Raw genomic sequence first — 23,599 nt, 5'->3', positions numbered from 1 at the left:
CGCCATTTTACAGAGTACAAGAGCTTACAACCCAAGGAGCTTACAATTTAAAATTCGTTTTTATTCAACTAGCCAGCCAGAGTGGTTGGGATGGGGGTGGGGGGAAGTCAGCTACTCAGAACACCCAAGCCCTGCTCCCCTGAAAATCGGCCTGAATGCCCATGCCCATGTGTTACCTTTGAATAGAAAGATCGCTCAGATTTTCAGGATATTGAATTGGCCCGCTGCCTTATTTTCATATTATTTTAAAGGATCCAAGAAGCAAAGCTCTATGCTGCCTACTAGTTCCTGTAGCCCCTTGGTGCCACACATTCAGGCACCACACACACACAGACTCCATTCCTGGTCATCTGGTGGTAGCTTTGTGGGGGAGTTTTCTATGTATAGTTAGGTAGGCTGAATAAAGGATAGCAGCACTTAAGCACCTTGGTTTCAACTCGCGGAGTATAATCCTATGTATATTTCCTCAGACGTAAGTCCTGCAGAGTTCAATGCGGGCCACTTTTCTGGAAGTATGCCCCATTGAACTCAGTGGAATTTACTTCTGAGTAGACAAGTATGACTTTTGTTGGTGCTCCCAGACTGTTTTCATGCTGCACTCAAAAGCACATGTCAATGCTATTTGTGGCATGTACTCCTGTCAAAGGAGCATAGCCAGGCAAAAGGGAAGTTGGATGTGCATTCTAGCCAATGTAGGTTGTATAATGGCTTTCTAAACTGATTTGAAGCAGAAATCAATTGGTGTTTCAATTTTACTTTCAGAAATTTCAAAGGCCTCTTGCCCCTTCAGGTTCTATTCAGACATACTACAGATCCACACAGAGCAGTGAACATGAATCCCATGTTATTATTGTTTTTGTTGTTGTTACTGTTATTTATTGCATTTGTATCCCGCAACTGAAGGCAGCATACATAACCCTCCTCTCCATTTTATCTTCACAACAACCACCCTGTGAGGTAGGTTGGGCTGAGAGTCTGTGACTGGCCCAAAGTCACCCAGGGAGCTCCATGGCCAAGTGGGGACTAGAACCCAGATCTCTCGGCTTCCAGTCCAGCACTCTAGCCACTACACTACATTTATTTATTTATTACATTTTTATACCGCCCAATAGCTGAAGCTCTCTGGGCGGTTCATTGGCTTCATTTAGGACTTGCTCATATTCCTTTGTGCCAAACCCCTCTTCAAAATACCACATTAAGACAATTTGGCTGTTGTCCTTAGAAATTATGTGCCTTATTTCACATAAAGTAGTAGGACAGGGTTCGTTCATATATTGAGTTATTAAAGAATTCAGAAAAGGAGTGAAAAGAAGAGAATTAGGGAAATGACTAGAGGCCTGCTTTCTTTTAAAAACAAATGCATATTTTATTTATTTATTAAGTTAATTTATTTTAATCGTACTCTTTGGCCACACTCTATCACAATGTCTTTTTGAACATCTGGAGCTCTGTGGGGGGGGGGAGGAAGGCAGATGTGGGGTAGAGTCACTGCTGAAAAATGGCTGGCAGGGGAAGGTTCAACACACACACACACACACACACACACACACACACACACACAGATCTGCATTTCTGTAGTTTGGTTACACCCAGTTGCATGTTACGTTTGGTTCAACCCCAAGGAAGAAAGGTGGGAAATAGCTATGTTTGGTTCAACCTGAGCCAAAAACAACCTGAGAAATAGCACAGTCTACTTGGTTCTTTGTTGCATTTTTAGAGCTGTCAGGATATAGATAAGTTGAGGACAAGCTACCCAGGGCTGTATTTTCACTCTTCTTGTGATGGTAGCATTGCAGTTGGCAGGGAGTCCGCCTCAGCAATGTCTGACATCTATCAAATTGAAGGCCCTAGTGAGCCCTCCAGCTTGGTCTCTTGGCTTCATCTTCCTCCAGAGGAAGGGTTGGGTGGAGGGAATCACCTTTCTGCTTCCAATGTAGGTCAAGTTGGGCTTGTGGCATCACTATATGTGCTCCCCAAAAGTGCACTACACACTGAAAACACTGAATGGCTGCGTTCAGACAACACAATAATCAATGGTGGGTTAATAGTCAACTCCACAGTTGATTATTGAGGGGGTACTCCCCATATGGCATAATTATAATCAACAGTGATGTGGACTAAGGCTAGCTTCGATTTGACTATTAGTGCTGTGTTTGACTTTCTCCCTCTTCAGTCCTCCCACTGGTATCCCATCAGACATTGCAACTTCTGGCAGCTGGACTAGAGTGGCAGCCACCGCTTTGGCCACCCTTGCCAAGGGACTCTGTAGTAGCTGAAAATAACCAACTGTGTGTGATGAAATAACAGTACTGGACACACGACACGATAACCAACGGTTGTTCAAATAATCAATTCTGCACAGCGGTGGTTATTTCAGCCGAATAACCAACCATGGTATGAAAAAGTCTCGACAGATGATACAATAACCTACCGTTAGTTATTGTGTGGACTGAACCCATTCAATGTGTATGATCTGTGTATAGGTACAAAAAAAATGAATGTTTTTGTTCCCCAAAACGAGGGGGGAACGCCAGATGCCAAAACAAGATGTATTTGTAAATGTTGGAAATCCTTCCTTAGGGACACTAAATAACATATACACAAGGGTAGGATAATCAGAACATGAAAATGAACACATAAGTAAAATGCAAACTCTTGGTACAAATCTTTTGTTATATGGTGTTCCTGTCTCTCTCACACACACCCCCAATCCAATGTATAGTGATACACCTAGTGAAATGCCTGTATGAGTGGGAGGGAGGGCTTTTGTGTTGGAGGGGTTGCAATACCCAGAGACAACACTGTATCCCTGTGGAATCCCTGTCAGTGACGACTTGGTTACCTGGCATTAAAGGTGAAGGACACATTTTGCCCTTCCTGTGAAAGGTCTCCATGGCTGCACTTTACTTTTCCCCACTGGGGTGAATCACAGCAATTCATTGATATGGGGGAAAAACCCTGCTGGGAAGTGGGCTCAACCTCCTGGTCAGCCCAGAGCCCTGGAAAAGGCTATGGTTTACCATACCACAACTTGGATGTGCAGCTGCATTTTAAGGGGTGGAGTCCATCCTGGTTTTCTGTTGCTACCCCTCAACAGCACTCCACTTTCCTTAGCTACTGAACAGGCAGAGTTTTCATGGAGCTGTGTTGGCGGGAAGTGTCCCTCCTTAAGCATTTTTTCCTACTCCTGCAAGCCTTGAGATTCCTCCAAGCATTGATTTTCAGAAGCCCCATTTGGGCTGTAGTGCCAGCACACTAAAGCTTCTCAGTTTGCTATTCGTGTGTTGCACACACACACACACACACACACACACACAGTCCCATAGAACCAAATGGGAAGGTTCTACTGACATTATTACCCAGTACACTATCTGAAATTATGTCTAAATGTGTTAATATATAAAAAAAACCTACAGCAACCTTCCCCTCCCTGTGGTGCCTCCAGATGTTTTGGACAGCAGTGCCTATCCTCCTTCACCTTTGGCTGAGCTGTCCAGGGCTGATGAGAGTTGGAAGTCCAAAATGTTGTGGATGGCTGCTGTATAGATATTTCTGCTTCTGTTTTCCACCTACCAAGGAACCGAAGTGCTTCACCTATGGATGAAGACAGTTCCACGTAACAGCTGGATTTTATATTTTCGAAGGGGTTGGCGTGTTCAACCATTATTTATTTGTTTCTTCATCCCAGCAGTCCTAAGGGCTGTCTTAGGTATCAGCTGGAATCCTCACAGCACCTGGTGGAGTCTTCTTTTGAATTCCTGCAACTTCTATCTTCTGTTTTAAGACTCTGACCATCGTGACTTCAGCAGGAAGGGTCCTTCCAGATAGAGGGCTCCTAGTGCTATAAATCAGAAGGCTTTGTGCATCTATTCTGCCTCTTCCACCTTAATGTGTTTTTCTGGAAAGCAAAAAGATGGAAGAAGCAATGGAGAAACATGGGAGGGTTACAAATGAGAGTTCATTTCTGGGCCGTTTGTAAAATGCTGTGTTTTAGGCAAGGCACTTCTATGATAGAAACCTTGCCTGGAAGCGACCCACTCATCATTTTTTCTTCCCTTCCACCCACCTGCTTTTTGTATATCTTCAATGGAAAAATCTGGAGATCTCAAACTCTTGCACGCTGTTTTGTGAACGTGGGAGTTAGCCCAATTAAGGTCTTGCCCTAATATGGATTTTGGAATTTTTTTTCTAGTCAACATGGCTACCTTTGGCTTTTGTGTACTCTATGTATACTTTACTTACGTTATTACTACTGATCAGACACTTTTAATCACAACAGTACACTGGCTCTTACTACAGTGTTGACATGGTTTGCCTTATGTGAGAATAAAGGTTTCGTTTGCTGATACCGAACTGTGGTTTGACAAATTACTGTGGTGGTTTGCTTGCACGCGGTCAGATCTAAGAGCTGGCAAAGTCTCTTCTCAAAGGAGAAATAAGAGTTGGTCTTGGGGGTGGGGATTGAGGCCAAACTACAGAAGATGTGGGAGTTCCATATTCCGGACCTCCTTGTGGTTTTGTTTGTTTTTAAAGCCATTAATAGCCTTTTATAGAGAGGAAGGATTTGGTTTAGGAGCACTGCTGGGGTATAGGAGTTCTGTCTTTTCTCTTGTACCATTTTCTCAGTTTAAATGCTTTGGACTACAACTCTTAGCTACAACCAGCATAGACAATTGTCTGAGATGATGGGAGTTATAGTCTAAAATGGTTGGAGGGATTCAACATTGGGCAAGGATAATTTGGGCAGTTGAAAGCTGGGACGGAAATTGGGCAGATAAATACACAAACACACACAAAAAAAAGAACCTAGAAACAGAATGGGCGTTACCCATTCTCTCGTTCATCTGTGATACAAGCTGAAACTGCTACAAGTCATCAAGGGCAGCCCCCACATAGGGTGCACTGCAGTAGTCTAGCCTTGCAGCCTTTTAACAAAGGTGATGGGCCTCAAGCTGATCTGGAGTGCATACTCTTTCATCTGGCAAGTATTCCCATTCTTTCCAAACTAAAACGTTGGCTTGGAATACTCAGTAGTGCAGGGAAAGATACTTTGCACATTCTCAGAAGCACGACATGATTACTTATATCTTCTACAACTGAGGCCTGACCTTCAAAAAGTAGGTTCCAGGGACCAGGAGTAAGTTGAATACGTTGCTGAAAATGCATGTCTCTATACACACAAGTGCTGTAATAAAAGATCCTAGCAACAGTACATTTGTCTGTATTTTACTGGTCATTATTCCAGCCATTCCCCTCAAGTAGCCAGCCACTGCTCTGAATTAGCCTGGAATGTTTAGCTGTATAGTGCTGAATTGCTATGGTTACCAATTACTGTGCCAGAAGCCATGGAACTAGCCCAGTAACAGCAACTGGCGCCATGCAGGTGTCTGGTCAAGGGATGTGCTTTGTAAATGAGGGACCATCAGCATTTGGGACCCTGTACCCCTTTATGTTTCTGGTGATTGTACTCATTGGAGGGTTCCCCCAAATTCTCCCTGGACCCTGCTGTTTCTGTGCTGCTTTCTCCAAAAGCAAGAGCTGGCCATCTGCTTCTGTCTTCTCAGGCAGTCCCTGGCTAGGATGGAGGGTGTGACTCATATTTCCTGCGATGCTTTCCCTACGGATGGTTTTGGCTCCTGCCTCGCTGCCGCTGCCGCTGCGGTGCTACCAGCGAGCATCAGCTTTCGTTTCATCCCCACGTGGGTGTGAAGAGAAGGAAATTCAGGGTATCGTGAAGCGCAGATCCTAGAGTACTGTCGAATCCCATCCGGATTATTTCCATGCACTCTCTCATTTGTATCCCGCCCTTCCTCCAAGGAGATCGTCTCAGAGGCAGCTGACAGGGTGTCTCCCCATTTGATCCCAAGTTGAGTGAACAGACCTACAGGGGTTATCTGTCTGGATAAGACCCCATTTTATAGATGGCAAACTGAGGCAAAGGGACTTGCCCAAAGCCAGGTTGATTGTTGTAAAATGAGACTAATATAGCTAAATTATATGTTGCACAGCAGACTGGTGAGTGATCACCTAATGCTCATGTACTCACCTAGCCTGCCTGCCTGCCTGCCTGCCTGCCTGCCTGCCTGCCTGCCTAACGAATCTATCCATTTGTTTAGAAATGCAGGGGAAGGTGTGTTTCAACCCTTTGCCCCTGTTCTGTATTCCCAATGAAAATTGTGCCTCCTCCCCTGCTGTTTGCCCCATGGGATGAAAAGCTGCACACACAAATTGTTGGGAGAACTATCACGGACTGAACACTGAATTAGTGTGGCTCTCGGTGCACTCCTTAGTGGAGCTTCTTATTTGTTCATTTGATTGATTAATTGATTGACTGGTTGATTTAATACTCTGCCTTTCTACCAAGGAAATGAGGCTCAAGGTGTCTGACAATAATTTTTAAAAATGCGGTGCAAAGTGGGGAACATAGAAAGATGTGATAGGAGACTGTAGGAAGTGAGCAATGAGCCCTCATCTATACAAGTTCGGTAATGCTGCGCCCAGTGGCACGAGCCACGGCACAGCCGCACTGATGTGCCTTCCCAGCGGCTATATGGGAAGGAGTGCAGTGGAGGGTTTCCTGCCGCCGCGCCCACCCACCCGAGCACTCACGGGGCCGGGCCGGGGGTGCCTGGGAGCATCCGTGCCCCCTCTGCTCTGGTAAGTGGGGTTTCTATTGGAAAAATGGGGCTGACATGATTTGTTTTGTTTAGCTGTAAATGCGAAGGATTGCATTTACAGCTAATGGGGGGGAGGAATGGGGTGCTCCCACCCTCGAGGGATTTCCAACCCCCCTTTAAATTTTATTTATTTTTCCTTAACAAGGCTCCACAGAGGCACGGAGCCTTCCACCAATCTAAAAAAAGTCAGGGTAAGTCCCTGACTTCTTTAGTGCGGAGCTTCGGGGCTTTTCCCCTGGATTGATTCGGAGTGGTGGCTGCGTCATGTGGATCACCTGCTGCCACTCCGAAGCAATCCAGGGCCAAAGCACCCATGTGGACAAGCCCAGAGATGTGAGATGATGAGCAGTTCTGGGACGATTTTGTCAGCTTTCTGTCCACACACACACACACACACACACACACAAGTGGGCTGGAACCTGTGTCTATGTGCCCCATCACATCTAGGTCAAAACGCGTGGCTCCCATCGCTTCTCTGTCGTCGCTTCCTGAAAACAGGAAGTAATTAGGCCCATTCAGTCCAACAGGAGAGAACAGCAACTGGATGTTTTCGGGGTGGGTTGTGGTGCAAGGAAGCGGCGGAAGACGCGCGGGAGGCAGACGACGTCATGTGAGCGATCCGTGAGTGCCCAGTAACAAGCGTGCCGAAAAACGCTCGTCGGATGGAGCTTTTAGAAAAAGCAATTTTGAAACTGAACCCTGTTTATAAGAATGATTGCGCTAAAATAAACAAGGGCTTTACAGTCTTCCTTTGGGAAAAGGTTCAATCCAGCATACGCCTCCTCCACCCGAAGACATCACGATTTGCTGAAAAAGTGCAGCTATCAAGGTGGTTTCTAGGAAAATCTGTACAGAAACATCCCAGATGTGGCTCTCTCAGGCTGGGCCTGGTGGGAACTCCTCCTATCAGCCTCCCCTTCTGGCTCCCTCTGCTTCCCAGGCTGTAGATTGGAGGCTTCAGGACCCAGAGCAAGCAGGGGTGTTTCCCACTTTCATTTCTGCCTGGCTGACTCACTGTCTGCCTGAGTCCTCTCTGCCTCCAATAAAAGTGCCTCTGCTTTGCAGAACTTCTTTTGCAGCAGGAACGCCGACCCCTGCCACTAACACCATGCGACTCTGCTTGTTCTTTTTGGGTGAGTGTTGCTGCCTTCTCTGCTTGGCCAATATACCCTTGCCTGGATGCAGCCATGACTTTCTTTATGGGCAGCTGATTTTCCTTATGGGCTAAGAGCTTCCATCAGCAGGACTGTATGCCACTAGAGTTATGTGGTGGGGTGGGGGTTATAGTTATGGGGACCACGATGCCTGGGTTTGATCCGCAATGATGGGCAAGGAATGGGTGTCTTCTTGACAGTCACTGGAAGGATGCCTACTAATGTGTCAATGAAACACAGCATTCAAAATTTCACATAGGATATCAGAGACTATATGCACTGGAGTATATGCAATACCTCTATTTTCACATCACCGCCAGTGCTCGTGCCTCCCTACTTTGCATTGCATATTGCTGAAGGCTTTTCTCAATCTGCTACATCTTGTATTCATTTACTCTGCAACAGACTGTCCTGCACTGGCTTCTCAAGCATGGGAGTGTTAGTAAATTGACCGTAATGATTTCTTCTTTTTTTTAAAAAAAAAACAAAAAAACATAAAGAATGTCAATGCTTATAACAGATCTGGTTGTACTTATGGAAACGCTGCAACTCAATCCCGTTCTGGAACAATTACTGCCTGGGAAGCAGGTTATGGGGGAAAGGAGATGGAAGGGAAGCTGTGTGCTGACATTTGTGTGTGTCCATGTCTATGCAGATGCGTTAGACTAGAATCAAGATATCCAACCCTTTCCCTGAAATTGGACTTTTAGAAAACCAGAGGAAGGGACTAAATAATCAGAAGAACTCTTATGCATGCTAGCCATGTTAACAAAGATGTCCCCAACATCTCCCTGAAAGCCATAATGGGGCAGAGTTGTTTGTTTGTTTGTTGTTTTACCATAGACATGTTCTAGAAAATAATGGTTATCCCTGGTAAAGAGACAATTGAAGCATATGGGTACAGTAGTGCTTGCTAAGTGCTTTTGCTCATTCTGTATATCACCACCTGTCCTCTCATAGGTCTTACAGGCCACAGCTGCAGGGTTTTGTAGGTACAGCTCATCCAGTGGAAGAATAAGACATTCGTCCCTTTCTCCGGTTCCCATCCCATTCTGGTCACCACACCTAAAAAAGGATATTATAGAGCTGGAAAAAGTTCAGAAAAGGGCAACTAGAATGATCAAGGGGCTGGAGCATCTCCCCTATGAGGGAAGGTACATCAGCTGGGATTGTTTAACTTGGAGAAGAGGAGGCTGAGGGGAGACATGGCAGAGGTGTACAAAATTATGCATGGTTTGGAGAATGGGGATAGGGAGACATTTTTCTCCCTCTCTCAAAATACTAGAACCCGGGGTCATCCCATGAAGCTGATTGGTGGGAGACCCAGGACAAATAAAAGGAAGTACTTCTTCACACAGCACATAGTTAAATTATGGAACTCACTTCCACAAGATGTAGTGATGGCCACCAATTTGGATGGCTTTAAAAGGGGGTTGGAGAAATTCCTCTGGGCTGCAGGTCTCATAACTGCTGCAGGCCCCTGTCACTGCCTCAGTTCTGACTTAGCCCACCATTTTGCAGAAGCAGTTGCTTGTGGCAATAGTTTATTTATTTATTGCATTTCTAGACCGCCCAATAGCCAAAGCTCTCTGGACAGTTCACAAAAATTAAAACCATCAAGTACAATTCAAGGTATAAAACAAACCACAATATAAAAATGCAATATAAAAGTACAATACAAAAGCACAGACAGGATAAAACCAAGCAGGAGGGAAGTTTCTGGCACCAGGACAGACTCCATATACAGTTTTCAAAATGTTTTCAAAGTGTCAGATCCAGCTTGACCCTGGATTCCTCAACATATTGTATCCATTTGCGTATTGTAACTGATCGGGAACCAACCTTGTCTAAAAAGTAGGGTATACGTAAAATAGATAGGAGCCAATAAGATTAGGAGGGTCAGTAAGGGAAGAGAGATTATTCGAGGAGGATGAGAAAAAAGAATAAGGTAAAGACACAGTTGTGTGGATGATCTCCAGATTTACTAGTACTAGTAAGACGTTTTAAGGAGCTATTGGTTAAAATGGTGACATTTCCTTCTAGTTTAATCCTTCAAATACTGTTTATAAGTTCTTTGACAACAGATGCCTCTGACTCTTCTGAATTTCTTCCTGAACCCATTATTGCAGGACGTTGACAACAACACATCCCAGAATGGTCATATCAGTAGGATTGGCCTTCAGCTTGTCCTTACTCTCGTTAGTAACCTCTTGCTTTGTTTTTGCAGTTGTCTTCTTGAGACTTCACGCCACAGGTAAAATTGATGGGAATCCACTGTCTCTCTTCCCCTGCCCCATATGAACTTAAGAACATAAGAGAAGCCATGCTGGATCAGATCAGATTAACACACACCTCCGATTCTACGCAGGGATGGTTTAAGGCAGAATCGGAGGTCCCATTGATTTCAATTGCATTTGCATCCAAGTCATACTAAAATCCGATGCATGCTTACCTTTGAGTAAACTGCATTGAACAGAGAGAGACTTACTTTTGAGTAAACACCTGTAGAACTGACTTTTAATAGTGTGATCAATCCGAAGCTTTTTTTTTTTTTAAGTCTAAAACCGCAAACTGGAAAGAAGTGCTCTGCAACCCTATGCTTACTTCTGAGGTCTTGCTTCTGTTTACTCAGAAGTAAGTCTCTCTCTGTTCAATGGGGTTTACTCAAAAGTAAGCATGCATCAGATTTTAGTATGACTTGGATGTAAATGCAGTTGAAATCAATGGGACCTCTGATTCTGCCTTAAACAGAATTGGAGAGGGGTGGGTGTTAATGGGAAGGAATGATGAGGGGGGGAATTAAAAATTCCTAAAAAATCAAGTGATGAACCTATCTGACTCAAACTTGGCATACGTAAAGCTGTACTTAAGAGCTCTCACAGTTCCAAGTTTCATCTCTTTATCTTTAAAAATGAGGGAGCTGTAAGCATTTTGGTTAATTCACAAAGGAGCTCTAATGAGCGAGGGGGGAAGGCTGCCACTTGATCTCAATGTCCATCAACAACAAGAACCAATGAACTGGAGGGGGAAGGAGAAGGGGAGTGGTTGGGTGGGCGCAATAGCAGTGGGGAGCAAACAAGTGAAAAGAGAGTTCAGCGGTATAGCTATGATTGGGAAAGGCAGGAGCGCTTGCCGCACTTATGAAACAGAGGTAAAAAATGTGGAGGCAAACCAGGGGGGGAAATAGGTGCGATGGAGCTCTGTACGTGACCTTGCTGACCTTTCCTTCTCCTGGCAGGCTCGTTCCCGGTACGTCTATCTGGAGGCCCAAACCTCTGTGCAGGACGGGTGGAACTTTTCCACCAAGGCGAATGGGGGACGGTGTGCGATGATGACTGGGACTTGAGGGACGTAGCGGTGGTGTGCCGGGAGCTAGACTGCGGGGATGCCCTTTCAGCACCCCATGGGGCCTGGTTTGGTGAAGGAGTCGGACCCATCTGGCTGAACGAGGTGCGCTGCGCAGGCACCGAATGGCAGCTGCACTCCTGTCGCCACCTCGGCTTTCGCAAGCACGTCTGTACCCATGAAGAGGATGCCAGTGCCATCTGCTCAGGTGGGGCTCTTGCGACCCAACGCTACACTTTTATGCTGGTTTCACATGATGAGGAAGGGGAGCACACATCTCGCCACACAGCCAGGGCTTCATTTGAGCAAGCCATTGTCAAAACTCTATCCTAGAATGCGGGACCATGTGCAGAGTGCATTTCCTTCAGCACTCTGTAACTGTAACAAATCCAAGATTAGGAATTTCTGCTTCTGGCTCAAAGGGTATGACTTAAGCTCCCCCATCTTTCTTGCGTGGAACCTCAAGACTGGATGACTGTAATATGCTCTATGTGAAGCTATCCTTGGTCTTGGTCTGAAAGCTGCAGCTGGGGCAAAATTTGGCTGCACGGTTGCCATCAAGAGCCTCCTTTTGACAGCAGGTTACACCTTTGCTAATATAACAAACCAAAAAAAACCTCTGCATTGACTGCCAATGAGCTATCTGGCCACCATGTAAAGCCCTAAGCAATTTGGGACTAGTGTACCTTAGGGATTGCCTCACCTCTTATGTACTTGCCTGGGGCTTGTTTATACACCCTGTTTAGCCTGTGGTGGTTGCGAGTTCGCACTGCATTGTTTATATGACGCAGCCACCAACTCGCAGCTACTACGGTCTTTCCCTCCAAGACTGCACTTTTTAAAAGTCGCTGACTTACCACAACTCCTTTGCTCCAAGGTCACCACCTTCTTTGCTCCGTGGTGACCCTGCTTCGGATTGATGCTGGGGGCATTCCTGGGGGGCAGGGGATTGAGGCCTAGGGTAGGTCGCAGGAAGGCCGGGCAGAAGGTGGGCTTGACAAGCTGAATGGCAGCCGGCACTGCAATGTTTTCATCTGAAAACCCTGCACTTCCTCCTGCTGTTGACATTTACTGTTCCCACCCCGCAGATGTGATGCCATGGGGTTCTGAGGGAATGAGCAGCAAAGTGGCAGCATCAAGGCACGCACACACCAGGCTTTGCAATCCTTTTTATAGTGCCGCACGGTCCTGAGGTTCGGTTTAGGAACATTAGCATTTAAAATAGTTCAAAATACAGCAGCCAGGCTGGTCACCGGTACACCTAGGGGGGGACCACATTACACCAGTTTTAAAATCTCTTCACTGGCTGCCAATTAGTTTCCGGGCGAAGTATAAAGTGTTGGTTATCACCTTTAAAGCCCTACATGGTTTGGGTCCAGGCTACTGCGGAATCGCCTTCTCCCATACAATCCGCCCCACACACTCAGGTCCTCTGGGAAGAATCTACTTCAGTCAGCCAAAGTTAGGCTGCCGGGTATTACCCAGAGGACCTTCTCTTCTGCTGCTCCCAGACTGTGGAATGGCCTGCCGGAGGAGACTCATCAACTTGACAGTCTTTTAGCATTTAAAACAGCGATAAAGACTTATCTATTCTGGCAGGCCTATCCAGGGGAATTTTAGGATGTTTTTAGGATGTTTTAACAATGTATAATATGTTCTTAATTCAGTTTTATGTATTTTATATTTGCTGTTGTTCCCTGCCTTGATCAAAATGGAGAGGTGGGTAAGAAATAAATAAAATAATAATAATAATAATAATAATAATAATAATAATAATAATAATAATGCTGATAAAATTGGCTTTTCCACATAGTTGGTTGCCACACAGAAATGGCCTCCGTGGAGTCTGATTTAAAGCAGCTACCAAATAAAGGTTATTTGTGTAGCTGAGTACTCAAATTACGGGGGTCAAATTTGTTTGTAGGTTACAAATGAAACATTGGGCTAAACTTAGGGGGAGAACTTTGGTGTACTTCGTAACTGTGAAGGCCTACTTTGGCACTCCTTTTAATGGAGACCCCCACATCCTCATCCTTCTTTGGCCATATAAAGGAATGTACCCAACAGCTGAAGACCCTTTAGAAGTAGAGATCATTGTGAGGCTTGGGCCTGATGTGTAAGGAGTTGGAAACAAGGTTAGGCCTTCAGTAACTGCTGCTCTGTCCCTGAGGAAGAGGAAGCAGAGTGTTTTGTACTGACTGGGCCCAGAAGCTTGTCCGAATTTCTCCCCACTTCTCCTTTCACAGAGCAACGCTTTCCTCCTTTCACGGCTTTCCCCACTCACACAACTTCCAGGAGGGGCAAAATGGAAGCAGTACCGACGACGAGACCATTGGCATTTCCTACACCTGCTGAGGGTGAGTATGTAGGCATCCCTGAAATCTATCACTTCCACTGTTCACCTGAACAATAGCTATCTCTTGTTAACAATACTATTGTTAACAATAGCTAACAATAGTAGGGGAAAGAAGATTGTGTGAGGCGGGGGGCGGAGAAGGCACAACCAGGCTTGGGAAAACCCACACTAGTCCTGACCTCACATGACTAATTTTGATCTGAAAGAATCATTTGCCATAAAAATAACTTGTGAGCTTAATATCTTGGGATGTGCAAGGAAGGAGAGTTCTGGTTCAGCATTTACTTTAGTGACAACCAGAAATTTGAGGGAAATTCTCCTGAAAAATAAGATACGATGGGAGGGGGGGAACCCCACATTAACACCATACTTTGGGCTCTCCGTGTGCTATGGGATGTCTTAAATCCCTCTCCCCTTTCCTCATCCAGGAACCCCTGCCCTGCGTCTCGTGGGTGGCAGAAGCCACTGTTCCGGCCGGCTGGAGGTGTACCACGAGGGGCAGTGGGGGACGGTGTGTGATGACATGTGGGACCTTCTGGATGTTGCCGTGGTCTGCCGGGAGCTGGACTGCGGGGAGGCTTTGGCGGCGCCAGGTGGTGCTTTCTTTGGTGAAGGGAACAGTGTCATCTGGTTAGATGATGTGCAGTGCCAAGGAGAAGAGTCTGTGTTGGCGGAGTGTCATACCAGCCCCTGGGGGACGAACAACTGCCGACACAGTGAAGACGCTGGAGCTGTGTGCTCAGGTGAGACCGACATGGCATCGTTGTACTACAGGTTTAACAGCCATTCACTCTTCCTAGAGAATTCTGGGAATTCTGGTCCTTGGAGGAGGCAAGAAGAAATGGAATTCTTAGCATCTCAACAATTGATGCCCAGGATTCTTTGGGCAAAGTGTACATGTGTAGTGTAAATATGCCATCGGTTTATTCAGCCCACAGAGGGCAATAAGATTACCATACAGGGACTACTGCAACTCTAAATTATTATGTGGGACTACTGTTGTACGGAAGATGCCTTGTTATGCGATGTGTCTGTGCCACATAATATACTTTCTCCCCCTAGGTGAGATGCCCCTGGCCATGGTGGAAGAGCGTGTGGCCATGCTCACAAGGACCTTAGCACCCCTGAGACCCCGGTCTGCAGTCCCTAAAAGAATTCCACGTCCTCAGCCTACAAGGGTCCATGAACAACCTGCAGCTAGTGAAGCATCACATATAGATAACAACCAAAATGAAGATCTTTCAGAAGGGGAACTAAATGGTGAGTAGCAGGGAGTAACCAGTGTTTGCTTCCATCTCGGACAATTGCTCAGGTGCTGTTTCTTGTTACAAACTTGGGGTGCTAATATTATCAACAAATAGTAAAATGCAATTTTTTTGAGAGAAATTGTCTGAGATATTGCATTACAATCTATTTCGCATCTGTCCTTCCCCACGTCCCTTAAAAAAGCTTGTGGAGATTGAATTGGTGTTCAAATGTCAAACGAAAGTCTCAGGGCTCGAGGGCAATACAACATTACAATGTCACTTCTCCAGATCTCCAGATGTTTTGGACTACAACTTCCAACATTTCTGACCGTTGCCCAGGCTGATGGGAGTCCAAAACCTCTAGGGAGCAGAAGGCTGAGGATGGTTCCATTATAATATATTTTACATGTTTTTGGCCCCCTTGGAAAGAGGTGTGGGGGTCAAGTTGCTGTTTCAGCTTGAAACCTAGAATTGTGTCCTGGACATAAACACTATCTTTAATTCAAACATATCAAAACCAGATACCTGTCCCTCCTATGAAAATAAATGCTTGTGTTTTAATTTGAAACACAGAATTGTGTTCTGAGCATGTATATCAAATTTCATCATCTGTTATCAGTGATGAAGGAAGATATAGTCAAGCAAGCAAAGAATGCCAGACATGCCATCTAGGTCAGCCTACCCCAACCTGGTGACCTCCAGATGCAGAACTCCCAGAAGTCCTAAACCATTAGCCAAGCTGGCTGGGGCTGCTGGGAGTTGAAGTCACAAACATCTCAAGGGGAAGGCAGATCTAGAAGGGTCAGTTGTAGGGTAGGAGCATTGGAGGACTATTGCTTTCATGCTCTGCTTGAGCACTTTCTGTAGGCCTCTGGTTGGCTCCTGCGGGAAGCAGGATGCTGGATTCTTTTATTGTTGTGTTTTTAAATCATTTTTTAATGTTATGTTTTAATCAAGATTTTCTTTTTATTCTGGATTTTATTGTTAGCTGCCTTGAGTACCATTTTTGGACAGAAAGGTGGGATATACATTAGAAAGCAGACAGGCCGGCCGGCCTTTGGTCTGATTCAAAAGGGTTGTTCATGTGGTCTTTGTTAGTTTTACAACGGATAACAGGAACATTTTAGTTCAGCTCCCCAAAGCTACATTCTTGGAACCCGGCATATTGTCAGGAAAGGCCTGAGAGTTCAGCAGAATACACTGTATTACTCCTCCCTCCCTTGCTATCTGGTCTGGTGGGGCCATAACAAAGTTCAGGCTCAGGCAGTGGAGGCTGGTGAGTCCGATGTCAGTGGGGCAATGAATCTGTTCTGGGTGTCAGTCAGAACCAGCCAGAACTCCCAAGGAGCTATCCAAGATGCAAAGCATTCCCCGGGGGAAACAAAGGTGAAGCACCTTGCATAGCTCCTTGAGAGCTCTGACTGGTTCTGACCGAAACCTGCTGTGGATTCACTGTCCCACTGACATCGGTCCCACCAGCCCCCACTGGTCTCAGGTTCAGTCCCTGAAGACTGGCATCTCTAGCTGAAGGATTTTGGTTAGCAGGGGCCAGGAAAGTTGCATACCGGAGCCCATGGGAGACTCGTTGCCAGTAAGGAAACAGTACTGGACAAGATGCAGCAATGGTTGGACTCAGTATAAAATAGCTTAATATGTCAGCCATACGGTATCTAGGGCCAAGAAACAAAAGCAGTCTAAGAAGTGTTTCCTTTGTAGCTAATATTGGTTGCAGCTTAGGTGCACTATCAGTTTCCATGTATTTAAATAATTTTACATTACTACCTTTTTCTCCCATGTCCCTGAGAGAGTTAAGAGTCTCAGGGCGTCTTTATATTAAGGAGAAATCATGTTGCCTACATGATTGCTTTTGTGCTTCTTGCTTTTGGCATGATTGTTATGGACTGCATTACATGGGTGGAGAGGGTTGACCGTGTGCTTTGAATTGAATATTTCCCCTCTGTTCAATTTCATTGAGACAACACCATCTAGTGGCAGAAGTTCCTGCATTTTTGTTTTTAGGATGTTAGCACGTTAAAAGTGGCTCTTTTTATGGCGGAATTTGCAACAGATACCATGGGAGACATCCTGGTTGTTCACGATGTCATGTAATCAACCCGTAAACTTCCATGACTGGCCAGTCACGAGCATGTTTTAAATCACTTGTTTAGAGAAGTCCTTATTTATTTATTTATTTATTTATTTATTTATTTATTACACTTAAATACCACCCCCATAGCCATAGGTTTCGGGGCGGTTTACACAAATTCTAAAATTGAGATAAAAACAATTTTAGATATAAAGTTGAAATAAACTTGAGAGCAGTTTTGAAATTCCATCCTCCTGACCCATTAAGTTCCAGATTAGATATTGGGGTGGGGGGGATGGAGATATATTTCATGCAGTGCTGTGAATAGAATTCCCCTAATTTCAGCAACAACGCTGGCTGGTGGACGATGAGAGTTGTCGTCCAACACATCCAAAGGGCACCAGATTGGGGAAGAGCCCTGAAGGGAAGGAATGTGGTCCAGGATTGAGAGACCTGTGATATGGGGGCTTTTAATCCTTTTTGCCATCTAACCATTTCCCACCCTCTGCATCTCAGGTCAGTGGCAGGTGCGGCTGGCAGGAGGCCCTGGATCATGTGCCGGTCGGGTGGAGGTTCTCTATAAAGATCACTGGGGCACGGTATGTGATGATGGCTGGGATCTGGTGGATGCGGCAGTGGTGTGCCGTGAGCTGGGCTGCGGGGCCCCTCTTCTCAGCCCTGGTAATGCACGATATGGGCCAGGATCTGGACCTATTTGGTTGGATGACGTCAATTGCACTGGCGCGGAGTTCACGCTACGGCGCTGTCGCTCCCAGCCCTGGGGGAAGCATAACTGCAATCACCATGAGGATGCATCTGTCATCTGCACAGGTGAGAAACTACCTGATTTCTGACCTGCTGCGTTTGGTGTACCTATCTACCTGCTTCCTGGAAATGACAGGATGTGTAATATTCTGGGCAGAGAGCAGGGAGAGCAATGATTGGCTGTTCCAGTCTGAACTTGTGAAATAATGGAAAGTTCAAAGTTCTTGGGGAGAATTAGTAAACCACTGAAACTGGGTTAAATCCAGTTTCAATTGTGGTGGGAGGCTCAACTGAACCTAGAATCATAGAATAGTAGAGTTGGAAGGGGCCTACAAGGCCATTGAGTCCAACCCCTTGCTCAATGCAAGAATTCACCTCAAAACATACCCGACAGATGGTTGTCCACATTCTGGGCATTCTGGGCAACCTCTTATTCTGGGCATACTCAAATGTATATGGGTTTTATACCTACTTAACTGTCAAGGCTTCTGGGAATCACAATTTGCTGAGGATACTGAAAATTCTCAGTGATTCACCACTCTCCTGCAGTTACCTGAGGAGAGGGAATCTGTGTTAAAACAGTTTAGCCTGTGAGTAGGTATACGTTTTGTGTTTTCAGGCAAGTGGAAGCGTCTGTCATTGCCAAAACCATCCAGTGATCCGAAGATAGCTGAAGCCACCACCACCACCACCACCACCACCACCACCACTACACAGGATCCAAGGCCTGCAGACAAGCCAGGGCTGCAAAGCACCTTGGATGTGGCTGAAACCACCACAGCCACTCAGGGTTTTCCAGCTGAATGGGAGACGGAGTCACTCAGTCCGTGGTATTCCGGTGCACCATTGCAACCTACACAAAATGCGGATCTTGAAGCAGAAAATGAGACAAAGCCAATAAGCATTTTGGACAGAGTTGGAACAACCCCGTATCCAGAAATCCTGCAGCATGTCCAGGAGGTGAAGTCAACCAATACCCCAAAGACAAGGTCAGCCACACACAAATGGGAACAAGAGCCCACCCACCCCTCAGTTGAATCTCAGCCATCCTCAGCCAAGTGGGATCTGGAATCTGAAAGAGAAACTGAGCCAACAACCCCTGGGGACACAGACACACCAATGCCTGATCCAGAGATCCTGCAGCATGTACAGGAGATGGTGTCAACCAGCCCCCCAAAGACAAAGCCAACCACACAAACATGGGAACAAGAGCCCACCCACCCCTCAGTTGAGTCTCAGCCATCCTCAGCCATGTGGGATCTGGAATCTGAAAGAGAAACTGAGCCAACAACCCCTGGGGACACGGACACACCAATGTCTAATCCAGAGATCCTGCAGCATGTACAGGAGATGGTGTCAACCAGCCCCCCAAAGACAAAGTCAACCACACACACATGGGAACAAGAGTCCACCTACCCCTCTACTGAGTTTCAACTATCCTCAGCTATGCAGGACCTGAAGTTTGAGGGAGAAACTGAGCCAACAAGCCCATCAGGCGCAGACCTGCCCATGGTTGCACAAAGCCTAAAGCCTGCAACAGAGATGTCTGAAATACCCCCAGTCACAGAGTTGATGTCTGAAATACCACCGGTCACAGAGAATGTGGAACCCTCCAAACCCTCAGCTGGAGCTCAGCCTACCACTGTTACATGGGTTCTAGAACCTGATAGAGATATGGAGGCAACCAATCATGCCGTACAGGAACTGTTCCTGTTGTCCAAGAACTTGGAGGCTACAAGAGAGATGGAATTGCCAACAGTTGAACATGGTGTACTATCAATCAATCACATAGAAACTACTGACCCCCAAATTCCAGAATCTGAAGAGAACATAGGTCAGAAGCAGCAAAAGGGATCGAACACAGATTCCCACTCCATGGGGCCTATAGGTGAGGAATGGCCCCAGTGCCAGCTCTAGGATTTTGAGGGCCCCCAGACAAGGTACCTTCATTTGCTTCCCTCTTAAAGCTCCATCCGACGAGTGTTTTATTTATTTATTTATTTATTTATTTATTTATTTATTTATTACATTTTTATATCGCCCAATAGCCAAAGCTCTCTGGGCAGTTTTATTGCACGCTCGTTACTGGGCACTCACGGAGTTTGCTCAGGTCCCTCTCATGACGTCAACTGCCTCCCGTGTGCCTTCCGCCCTTTCTGGCCTTCCTTCTGCAAAAAAAACAACAACCACTCATTAAGTCTGATGTTTTTTTAAAACTCAGAATTGCTGCTCTCTCCTGCTGTGTGCAGGAGAAGCAGCGCCATTAGAACAGCGGACTCAGTTGACCTCGTGCTCGTTGGGTACTTCCTCTTTTGAAAGAGGAAGTAACTTGAGGAACAAAAACATGGGCGGAGAAGCGATGGCAGGGAGCGTGTTAACCCCCGGTGTGATGGAGCTTTGAGTAGGGGCAGTGGCTGGTGCTAATGCTGCTGCTCACCACCACCAGAGAGAAGCAGCAGACAGGTGGACTGGAGGTGATGGAGAAGGAACAATATCTTTCCTCTGGCTCACTTACTAATTCCCCCACCCAGAACAAAATCCCAGAGGGGGGAATGAGGATGGATAAGGAACTGAGTAGGCCGCTGCCGCACAACAGCTGGCTGCCAGAAGCTGCTCTTCCTCGTAATCCTTTCCCTTCTCCATCACCATCCAGGCCCATAGCTCCCCCCTTTATGTTTTCTCTGACCACCTAATTTCTTTTTATACAAACAAATAGTTAAAACCAGTTTATAGTTTTGTCTTTGAAAGGCCTCCAAACCAGATGAACTGCTTCCTTATTCTTTTGGTGCCCCCATCCCCCATTGGCTATGGGCCTGTTATCAGCATGGCTAAGGGAAAAGGCAGGCAAAAGGGCAGGAGGAAAAGGAGGAACAAGAAAGAGGTTGAGCTCTTCCAGCTCAATGGCCACTCCCTCCTCAACCCTCACCCTCACCCTCACCCTCACCCTCACCCTCACCCTCACCCTCACCCTCTCTCTGTGAGGTATGGTGACCATATGGAAAGGAGGTCAGGGCTCCCGTATCTTTAGCAGTCGTGTAGAAAAGGGAATTTCAGCCAGTGTCATTTGTATGCAGGCAGCACCTGGGGAAATTCCCTCTTCATCACAGCAGTTAAAGCTGTAGGAGCCCTGCCCACTTTTGTATCCGGTCACTCTAGTATAGCTCCTGCAGCTTTAACTGTTGTGATGAAGAGGGGATTTCACCAGGTGCTGCATGCATACAAAGGACACCTGCTGAAATTCCCTTTTCTATACGACTGCTAAAGATACGGGAGCCCTGGCCTCCTTTCCGTATGGTCACCCTATGTGTGGAGTTTTACTAAAGGAACAGTTTGTGTAGGCTGCTGCTCCTCTAGCGCTACCCTTTCCCCTCCTTGTAGTGGTAGTGATTTTTGGGGTCTGTTAGGCAGTCTGTAGTGGGCTCCTGGCTGGACATGCACCATGGTAAAAAACCCAACCCTGCCTGACTGCTCATATCAGGCCTGAACGGCCTCTTACGGGAGCCTTGGAAATCACCTCCCTAGAGAAGACAGACCCTTGACTTTAAGGGAGCCTCTTTTTCCACAGGAAACCCCCAGCTCCCTTCCTGAGCTCAAACATACCCTGCTCCTCCCATCCCACCCCCTTGGATTCTGTAACTTTCTCTTGCTCTCATTTCCTTTCCCCGTTGATCGCATTCTCCTTCTCCAGTTGCACAGGACACCACCTTTGCTCTCGATGACTTGAGCACCTTGGACGGAACAGATGTTCACAATGTGACTGAACTGCCCCCAAGTCCAGTGCCACACCTGGTTTCTACGGATGGACAATTTGAGAATGATTTGGCGAACTCAGGAGACACAGAAAGCGGAACAAGTGAGTGTCAGACACAAAGCCCCACGGTCGAGACCAGGAGGAGGAGGGTGCTGTTGCGCTCAAGTCCTACTTTGGGTTTCCTGTGTGCAGCTGGTTGGCCACTGTGTGAACAGAATGCTGGACTAGATGGACCCTCGTTCTGATCCAGCATGGCTCTTCTTATGTTCTCACGGCCTTATTTGGACAGTCTTCCCTTACCGCAGAGCATCATGTACCTGTCTCTTGTACCTGTCATAGGCAAAGTGGCCTCTGCTAGGAAAGGAGCCCGCAGTCTTAAGAACATAAGGAGAGCCACGCTGGATAAGACCACGGGTCCATCTAGTCCAGCACTCTGTTCACACAGTGGCCAACCGGCTGTCGGCCAGGGACCAACAAAGCAGGACTTGGTGCAACAGCTCCCTCCCACCCATGTTCCCCAGCAACTGGTGCACACAGGCTTAGTGTGCCCTGTGTCCTGGAGATCTCCTTGCTTCAAAGCCTCCCCTTACTTGGCACATGTTGTGCAACAAGGAGCCTCAGAATAGGACTCCTATTACCTCAGTGGCCAGGCTTAAGCCCAGCAGAAAGGGAAGCAATTCTCCCATTCCTAAGAAAGTTTTTATAGAGGAATTCCCACTTTTGACATCCCTTTGGCTGTGCTCATTGACTATAGCCAAAACCTACCTCCATGATGCTTCCATGGTTCAGTTGACCACATAGCTTCATTGCCTGTAGACTTGCTGCCTGGGGCTATTCCTTGTTGGATACTGGGCTGATGTTGTCAGAACTTGGTTCTTTTCTGTCTCTCAGTCTATGCAGATACCATCGCCACACCAGGCTTGTCTGAAGCACCAAACATATCATCTGCCGAACCTGCCACCCTCATTGCTAGCCTTGGCAAACCATCCTCAGGCTGCCCTCTGAAACAGGAGCCAAGGAAAGAAGACCAAGGTTGCTGCTGTTCACCACCTGCCCTGGGAAACTTGGCCCACGCAGTGGAAGGTCTCCATGGGGAACTGGGCTCTCTTTCCACTGCCATTCGGCATCAGGGCTCCCAACTGGAGGCTGTTGCCCACAGTCTGGCTGAGCTGGCCGCTTCTGTGCACCATCTGGTGAGGGTGCTGCCTGACCTGTTACAACCGGTCCCAGCCCAGACCTCAGCTCCATGTAAGCAGGATGAGGGCCAGTTGCAAAACCAGCTACCCTTGAAATGAAAACGGAACTCCCTGTAAGGTAAAAGAAGTTGCCTCTTAGGCCATATAGGATTGGAAGGGTCCAAAAGCTTGAACTCTGCCATAAGATGGGTTCGTCTCGCAAGAGCAACCCATGCCATCATATTCAACATGTCATAAGCAGAGATCACCTGAATTGCAGAAAGACATTGTAGAAGAACTACAGCCCCGGGGCAACGGGTCTTTGGCTAAGCCCAGTCTATTTACAAGCTAAAGAAGATAAGTAGAAACAGAAGCTGAGAATGGTAAAATAGTTGGGAAATCCTGCATATTCTACAGGAGGATGCATGAGGATGAATTACCTGGTATTTGTAAGACATTGGGTTTCTCAGGCTGCTCATTTCAGTTCTTATCAAACATTTCTCCTTGCTTGGAGTGTCTAAAGGTGCCTTTGTTTTAACTAGTACAGGAACACCAGGTAGAATGTTTGCATATCATGTATTTTAAGGAATGCAAAAATCAAAGAAATTGGTGAATTAAAATAAAGAAGTAAAGATAACATTGCAATTCAAATGCAGTCGAAAATGCAGAACCAATTTTCAGATAAATGCTTGGAAAGTTACTTGAACATGTTATTGATTGTATGATTGGTTGATCAGCGTTATCTATTAAAACACAATGAATTTTAACAGAAGCATTCACGGATAATTCGAAGCTGGATACTCTCCGTTCATTTCCTGTGTAGGTTGGACGTTGAAACTTTCTATGTAATAAACCCACTGAATTTTGTGTGACTCTGTTTCTGTGCAAAAAGTTCCAGTGGGGTGGGGCTGGGACTGGGAAGGTATATTCACTCAGTCTATCCAGAAGATGGCCCAACCAACCCACTTACACTATACGTCTCTCCACAACTGGTGCTTTCTGTTTCACTTCTACTACTTCTCCAATCTTGCATAATTTCCCTA

General features: G+C 46.3%; 1 protein-coding gene across 1 annotated transcript; it reads left to right on the top strand.

The window, feature by feature from the left end:
- Positions 1-7,785: 7,785 nt before the first annotated feature.
- Positions 7,786-23,161, top strand: LOC134405483 (soluble scavenger receptor cysteine-rich domain-containing protein SSC5D-like). The gene is made up of 10 exons (XM_063136725.1): positions 7,786-7,810; positions 10,059-10,085; positions 11,070-11,384; positions 13,423-13,533; positions 13,961-14,275; positions 14,595-14,792; positions 17,382-17,696; positions 18,250-19,518; positions 21,319-21,483; positions 22,273-23,161. The coding sequence occupies exons 1-10, from the start codon at positions 7,786-7,788 to the stop codon at positions 22,674-22,676; spliced, it is 3,144 nt and encodes a 1,047-aa protein (XP_062992795.1). The 3' UTR covers positions 22,677-23,161.
- The last annotated feature ends 438 nt before the right edge of the window (positions 23,162-23,599 follow it).

Source organism: Elgaria multicarinata, chromosome 11 (genome assembly GCF_023053635.1).
Source record: "Elgaria multicarinata webbii isolate HBS135686 ecotype San Diego chromosome 11, rElgMul1.1.pri, whole genome shotgun sequence".
In the NCBI taxonomy this organism is placed as follows: Eukaryota; Metazoa; Chordata; class Lepidosauria; order Squamata; family Anguidae; genus Elgaria; species Elgaria multicarinata.
This window is presented reverse-complemented; position numbering and strand designations above follow the sequence as displayed.